General features: G+C 33.9%; 1 protein-coding gene across 2 annotated transcripts; it reads right to left on the bottom strand.

Moving 5' to 3' along the window:
* Nucleotides 1-310: 310 nt before the first annotated feature.
* LOC111376020 (hexokinase-1-like) lies at nt 311-7,071 on the bottom strand. 2 transcript variants are annotated; one of them, XM_022998947.1, is made up of 9 exons: nt 6,335-7,071; nt 5,809-5,959; nt 5,539-5,721; nt 4,753-4,815; nt 4,290-4,445; nt 2,865-2,963; nt 2,408-2,538; nt 1,347-1,428; nt 311-975 (listed from the first exon to the last, which is right to left on the bottom strand). In XM_022998947.1, exons 1-9 carry the CDS (start codon nt 6,616-6,618, stop codon nt 631-633), a joined length of 1,494 nt encoding a protein of 497 aa, XP_022854715.1. In that variant the 5' UTR covers nt 6,619-7,071; the 3' UTR covers nt 311-630. The 2 variants fall into 2 exon arrangements, with proteins under 2 accessions (XP_022854715.1, XP_022854714.1); XM_022998946.1 differs by having other exon boundaries at nt 4,741-4,815; nt 6,335-7,070.
* Between the last annotated feature and the right edge of the window lie 539 nt (nt 7,072-7,610).

Here is a 7,610-nt window from a genome sequence, read left to right as displayed (position 1 = left end):
AACAGGTTAAGAAATATATCTCACATCGATTAAATATCAAAATATAAATCAATATACAAGGATTTAGACTAAAAATTGATCTTTTAACATTGAACTCCAAATTTTAATAGAATGCTTATCAGAAATTTTCCTTGCGAGTACGAATCTTTACTCCGTAGATTTTTTACAACTACATTAGTTTTAATGAGACAACTTCAAGATATTCAAGATCTCTTTTTCCTTGCACAAGCTATAATTCAAAAGCAGAAAAACAACAGTAGATTTATAATCTGAAAGCACTCAATATAGTTGCAATCATAGGACGCATCAATTGAAAAAAACAACTAAAAATTCTTGAATTAATAGCGCGCAGCGCTCATTGGAAAAGCATAGGCTACTTCCAGCTCCTCCAATTACATCTAATTCTGTATATACTGTTTCCCATAAAACATAAATATTTGATTCCTAAACTATGAAATGCGAGGATAAAAATAATGGCCAGAAAAAACTATGAAATGCGAGGATAAAAATAATGGCCAGAAATGTCTTAAGAAAACAGAAAATACATCCTAAGCAATGGCAAAATTTGAAGTTACATTTACGCAAAGTAGCTTCAGGATGAAGTTTTCTCGGGAAAAGGTTGTGATTTACTTACGAATTCTCTTCAAGGTACAAGGAGTGAGAAGCTGCAAGAAGAGCAGCCCCAATGCCCGAACCATCATTGGAGTGCTCGACTACAATGCTTGATGCAGTTTCCTCCCCAAGCAACTCCCTCAATGTGTTCTCTAAGCACGTCCTGTATTCAGTGTAGTGCTCATACAGTCCACCGTCCATGGCTATGACAGTCCTCTGGGGCCCACCTTCCCTCAAAGTATCTCGTCCCATTTTCTTTAGGATGCCCAGAACCCCGGCAGCTGCAAGTCTGGCCCCGCGGGTGGCAACAATGTTGCAGAGATCAACGACAACTCTCCTTGTTTTCAGGGAGGTATTAGATATCTGAGGCAGGAGAAAAACGAAAAACATTATGAATGAATAAGAAGACATAAAATGTATATTCTGCAAAGAAATCAACAATTTATTCTGCAAAGTGCTCAAGAGTTCGCTTAAATTCCTTGACTACTCAAATTTTCATCCAATGGCAGAACGGTTACCGTAGTTACACTACTAAGACCCTATTTTGACGTCGTAATCTGGAAAAATATACAGCTATTCCACAATTCTACCTGGTGTTCAACCAGGAATCAAAAATTCAATTTAAATTATGGCCTCCAAGTTTCATCCTATGCTAAAAAAGTAGAAAAAAAAAAAATGGAACAATTAGATACGATTAACAAAAAGGCAGTGTTTTAGTAAGGACATAAATATACCTCTACTATATCCTTCAGTTTGTTGGCCACCACCCTAAGATCAGAGGACATGTCATGATGCATTGCAGACATTTCCGGCGTCCTGCATAGTTATATAGCTTCAAATTTAACTTATTTCATGAGTATCAATTCCATAAAAATATAACATGTAAATATGGGAAACACAAAATCTGAAAAACAAATCAGCGCAAGTTCGTGCACAAAAAGGAGAGCTGACAAGAGAATACGTCTGCATAAGGCCTTTAAACAGAGCAATATCAAGATTATACAATGATAGCACGTTTGTGAATTTGACTGTATATTACTGAACAAGAATTAAAAATGGAAAAAAGAAGCAAAAATCCTGTCTGTTATCTTGTATAGTAGAGTCTGATAATGTACTAATATTCTCAGGGAACGAAATCAATCCATTGGATGCGAAGGTGGATGCCTGCCTACAATGTAGTGCAGGCAATGATTTGCACTAACCTTCTAAAGGCAAACTGTATCTTGAATTTGAGTTTTTGTTGCATTAGCAACCTCACTTTTTCCTCTTCATTTATTTTCATTTTTGGTTCCACGGATCGAAGAAAAATATCATAAAATGAAGATGGGTAATTCTTCATGCTTCAGTTTAGCCCAGGTGATGAAAAATCGATTTAATAAATATTTTTAGAAATCAATCCCAGATTATACATAGTATATTTTATTTTCTTGTTTTGTAAGAATATATTTAAAGCATTACCCATATACTAATATATATGTGAACAAACAGAGTGCGAAATAAATTAACCACATCATCAATATTATGCCAAAAACACCGATTCCACAAAGCACTTCAAACTTGATGGCATCTGACTTGAAGTATGTTAGCAAGTGTTTATAGACATGTATGTTAACGCTTGCTAAAAGTCAAACCACTTTTTATCCACATATCTCGTGGGACCCACAAGTACTACCCATTTTTCCACCAATAAATTATATTTGTTTATAAACACTTGCCAAACATAGGCTTATTGAGATATATGTTATTTTCAAAATCTACCATCTTACTAAAATGAAAGTCAAAGCCTTTAGGGTACCTCAATATGAAAGGAATTTTGAGTTTGGGTGGGACCTCATCCCCAAAGAAAGCAGCTTCTTCAGCCATCTTAAGTAGAACTCTGCGTAAAATTTCTCCCAAGTACATGCCAGAAGTTATCTTCTCAAATATCTGAAATAGATAGCACCATCAGTTAAATAAAGTATACATTCCTGTCCAGGGTAAACACATAGCAAATTTTAAAGGGTGGTGAGGCATTTAAGGATTGGACATCTTATTAAGCCCATGCTTGGAGGAGATTAAAATTAGATTTTTAGTAGATTTTGATAAAAGCTGATAAAATGTGTAGTTGAAAAGTTGGGTGAATTCCATAGAATGTGCGGTTAAAATTAATTGTTGACTTTAATTTAGATTAAAATCGTTACCAAACAGGGGCTAAAAGTAAGTCTCAACTGAATACTACAACTGAAATAGCTTATGCATGGGGAAGTTATCACCTGTTCGCCAGGATTTAAACTTTCGACATCCAATGCATGGTCGAACTCCGTCAATGGAAGATGGGACGACCTGAAGTTACCCCATTCCATATTGATAACCTACATTAAAAGATCAAGGCTTCAATACCCATGAGTTTTTATAACCTAACTATCAACCATCACGTAATAGCAAAAGCAGGATGTCAATTACAGTTGTACCCAAGTACATCGAATGTTATAAACCCAGCCAGGCCTTGATCTGGGAAAGGTGGAGGGTCCATGACCAAAGGGTTTAACTGGGATTGACCCAAGTCAAACCCGGATGTGAAAACTAATTAATTAATCAAATGAATATGTAAATATGCCATGAAAAGTTCACAAACAAAATTTCAATATTACAATAAAAACAAAAACCAAACATTTAAGTTTTACGATATAGCCCCCGTTTGTTAGCAATATTCAACCTAAAAAATCAATTTTTTTATCTTTATTTCACTATTCCAGCCGTCATTTTTTACTTCTTCGCTCATAAGTAGGACCCACATTTCTCTCTAACAATAAAAAAATCAATTCTCATAATCACTAACGAACAGGCTCGTAATAGAACATCTTGATATATGAGAAGGCTCAATCACTCAACCAGAAATTTCTTTTAACAAAAATGCAATGGAAAAACCCAGTCAACCCATGATCAGTTCACTAGTTCCGTGTTGAACTGGGACCAGTATTCATTCCGAATTATAAAAGAACAGTTTTAGAATATATCTAAGACAGTTTCTAGTGTTCTTGGTTGAATTAATAAGACTCGATACCATAGAACTAATGCAAATACAATAAAGCCTCTATAAAACAATAATGTTGGGATTGAGAAAATTATTAATTTAAAGAGCTTATTATTTATGATAAATAACTTGGAAGTCTACAAAAATGTGATGATGTCAAGCACCTCTTGAATTATCCCAGTGACAATTATACAATAACGAAACAGCATATTAATGAAGATATTATTCAAGGGGTACAGATTTATGCGTACCAATAATTATTATGATTTAGATGATAGTACCAACTATTTTTCCAAAAAAAAAAAATAATAATAATAATAATAATAATAATAATAAACTAAAAATAAAAATCCTTTTATATATATATATATATATATTCAAGTTGAGTTCGGTTTGATTACAAAGAAGAAATAAGCAACTTTATATGCATGTCTTCAGAAAAGAAAAAATTGAAAAAATTGTTGTCAAGTAAAAAAGTCATTAATATATGTATTATATAATTTACATACTTAACACATTATTTTATATTTTCGTCAGTCCTTAGAGGGTTATAAATAGATTTATGATCTTATGATTTACTAGCCTTATTTAAGAGGGATTGTCAATTTATCGAATATTCACTTATCGATGTTTTACTGTAATCAGCTATTAAAATTTTGCTGACCATATCTCCAGATCTAGGCAGCGGACCATGCCACTTTGGAATTGCTTGAGCACGCTCTACATATGCTGCATTGGTTCCAGTACCCAATATCACAGCAACAGAAACATCCTTATTGGAGTATCTGCCTCCGGCCAATGTTCCAATTGTATCATTCACCTAGCAAAAAATTATGCATGTATATATAAAAACCAAAAAATAATTTGATATTCATACAGGATGCTAAAAAAAAAAAAAAAAATGATTTACATATACAGGATCCTTGTAACTTTTATTAGTGGATTGCATTCATCAGTAGAAAACAGACAGAGCATGTTTGACTAAGCTTAACACTTTTACGTAACTTTATTTTCAAACATGTTTGAGGTTTTTCAAAAAATGACAGCAAAATGTTTACTTACTGTCAATAAATAAAGTCGGTTTTTCAAGCTTAGGAAAACATGCTAAAACTTACCAGAGCTGCTACCTGCATTTCAACACCTTTTCTTTGTAAGGCTTTTGTCAGTTCAGCCACCACATCTTGGCCTACCTATAACAATAGAATTATCAGGATTGAAACATGAGGTTTGCGTCACTCTGAATTCAATAATGAATTTTGTACAGGAACTGAGAAATCATCCCAAGGATGAATATCAAGGCAATGCATTTAAGTTCACGCACTCAATAGAAGTAGGTCATTTTTGGCATTATTCTACCAGCTAAATTCAATACTTCTTACAGAATGGTACAGTACCACAGAGACAAACTGGTATTTCGTATAAATACATGGAGAAGAGCAGATGTAAACTTCAGAGCATAACAGCATCTTAACATTGGGTTGTTCTCCATGAAAGAAAAAGAAAATCAAGAGAATAGATCAATTTTTGGAGGAAATACACACAATCTGACTCAGATATCCTTTTGGAAATGAGAATGACCATAAGATACACTAATGGGAGAGGATCAAGGTTGAATTTCTTTAGCAAATAAATAAATGAAGAAGAAGAAAAGAATTATTGCTTGAAAAGCAGCATAGTGAGTAAACTCTATGACAATAAATTGGACATTGAGCATAATTCAGGGAGATCGAGAAATAATAATTGGAAATTAGAAGTAGAGAATAAAACTACTGAAAACAGAAAAAGGTTTGCACAGAAGATTCTACGAAATTCAATATTTTGATAGCTGCAATTACAAGCTAGCATGGAACTAATTCTAACTAAAGAACTAATGTAATTAAATAAGCAAAATAAGCTTGCGGGAAAGAAATTACCGCATCATCAATAGAGAAGCCCTTCGTCCACCTGATAAGAGTACCAGAATTTATTGAAGTTTGCATCACAGGAAACGAGAAAGTGAAGCCTAGTTCCCTCTGCCTACCCGGAGGTTGCTGAAACCTTTGTTCCTCTTCATCAACAAAATTTGCAAGTTTTTCCGCTATATAATCAAAAAGCGCCTGAAATTAAAAGGTTCTGAAAAAATTCAGAATCGTGTATATGGACCAAATAATTAAAGGAATAACAAAAAGGGATCGTTAGCTTACATCTGAAGAATGACTCATCAGAGCTGGAGGTATGGACGCCTCGGCAAATTCCTGATGAACAATACCAACTTCTTTACCTCCCAATTGTACTCGCAACACACGAAAATTTGTTCCACCAAGATCCAATGCGTAAAAAACTCCTTCCTCGTCACTGAGATAAAGCAAAAGACGCGTTTAGCTAGTGATTTAACAAAATACAGAGATTCAGATAAATGCAAAACAATTTTAATCAAAATCCAATAGAATTACAAAAGAACGGATTTCTAAATTTATTTTATCGTCAGTTTCTTTTCTTTATTCTTGATTTCTAGAAAAGCGAATCGTTAACGTAGACATCTAGAATAGCCCATGTGCCTAACAATGCATGAATTCTATTTCCATATCCTGAAGTGAAACAGTAAGAAATGATTTGCGTGTTACTGAAGCTAATAAAAAAGAGATTGAACTAAATAGAGATTAGTTCTCTCAAGGTTGAACTTTTAAGATGAAATTCAATCTCTCTAAATTAAGTAATTCAGAATTATACCCAGTAGGGAGGTTATCTACATAACTAATGAGCATCTTGACCTTGCTCCCGCCCTCCGATGCCAATCCGGCGTGCATCTCCACAGTCATGGCATCGGCCACCTGCTTAAGCTTCACCTCTGGAGTCCCACACTTCTCTTCAAATTCCTTAACAATCGCCATAGCCCTCGCCCACTCCCCGGAGCTCTTCATCCGCTGCCTAACAATATATGCAGCCACTCCCACCGCCGCGGCAGCCCCTATCACCGCCACCGCTACTGCCACTTTCCCCGTCTCCTCCTTCATACTCTCTGTCCCTTTCTTCTCGAAATATGCGGGGAAAAAATTGCCAATACAAAAATGGATTAAAGGGATCAGAGAAATGGTAAAATTGAAGAGAGAGAGAGTCCGAGAAATGAGTGGAAATTACAGGCGGAGAAGATTTTGACAACACTGAAAAAATGGAAAGAGGATCTTCAGATCGTAGGTTGTTTGTTGGTTTGTTCGATTCCTCAATTGTTGCTTGCTTTTGGGAGTGCAGCTCAGATTCCGGTGAGTGAACTTCGAATCTCCCGGTGCAATTTTTTATTTCTTTCTTTTTTAATTCTTTATCTTAATACTCTTGCCAGTGCAATTTTGAACTAAAAATCTCCAATATATTTCGTCAGAATTACTTAAGGTAGTTTCGCCTTCTTTCATGCTTATTAGCAGAATAAGCTCTTAAACCTTGCACAAAAAATAGAAAGAAGTGTGGATGAATTAGAAACAATTGATACGGTAAAGTCTCTATAAATAATAATGTTGAGATAAAGAAAGTTAGAGACTTATCAATTTATCCATTTATTAATACATCAATAGATGTAAAAAATTATTTTTAGGCATGCTACAAAAATGCAATGAATTTCTGTCACTTCTTGAATTATCCTAATGAAAGAACATACGAATGAAGAGGTTATTTTAAGAATATTAATACATGCGTATTATAATTTAGATTATATATAAGTATTTTATCAATGGTTTTTCAAAAAATGTTTTTCAAGTTTCGTAATCACAAAAGTTACTTTCTATATATATAGACACACACACCAAAATATGTATATGAAATTAAGGATCAAACTGAGTTCAATTTGAATACAAAGAAAAAGTGCATAACTTTATATGCATAGTTTAAGGAAAAAAGTTTGCCATGATAATAGTTGTCAAGTAAAAATTTTATTGATTTTTTATGAAATTTTACATATTTAAGCAGTTAAATTTTATATTTTCATCCCACCTTAGATGAATTTTAATAAAGTTTT

This window comes from Olea europaea, unplaced genomic scaffold, assembly GCF_002742605.1.
Source record: "Olea europaea var. sylvestris unplaced genomic scaffold, O_europaea_v1 scaffold1436, whole genome shotgun sequence".
Lineage (NCBI taxonomy): Eukaryota > Viridiplantae > Streptophyta > Magnoliopsida > Lamiales > Oleaceae > Olea > Olea europaea.
The sequence above is the reverse complement of the archived record's forward strand: the minus strand, read 5'-3'. Positions and strand labels throughout refer to the sequence as shown.

Excerpts from the sequence above, each read along its gene's own strand:
- LOC111376020 (XM_022998946.1), bottom strand. The coding sequence starts at position 6,618 with ATGAAGGAGGAGACGGGGAAAGTGGCAGTAGCGGTGGCGGTGATAGGG. Across the intron at positions 2,964-4,289 it reads TGCCTAGATCTGGAGATATG|GTTATCAATATGGAATGGGG; the intron begins GTCAGCAAAATT and ends CTTTTAATGTAG. Across the intron at positions 976-1,346 it reads AACTGAAGGATATAGTAGAG|ATATCTAATACCTCCCTGAA; the intron begins GTATATTTATGT and ends CTCCTGCCTCAG.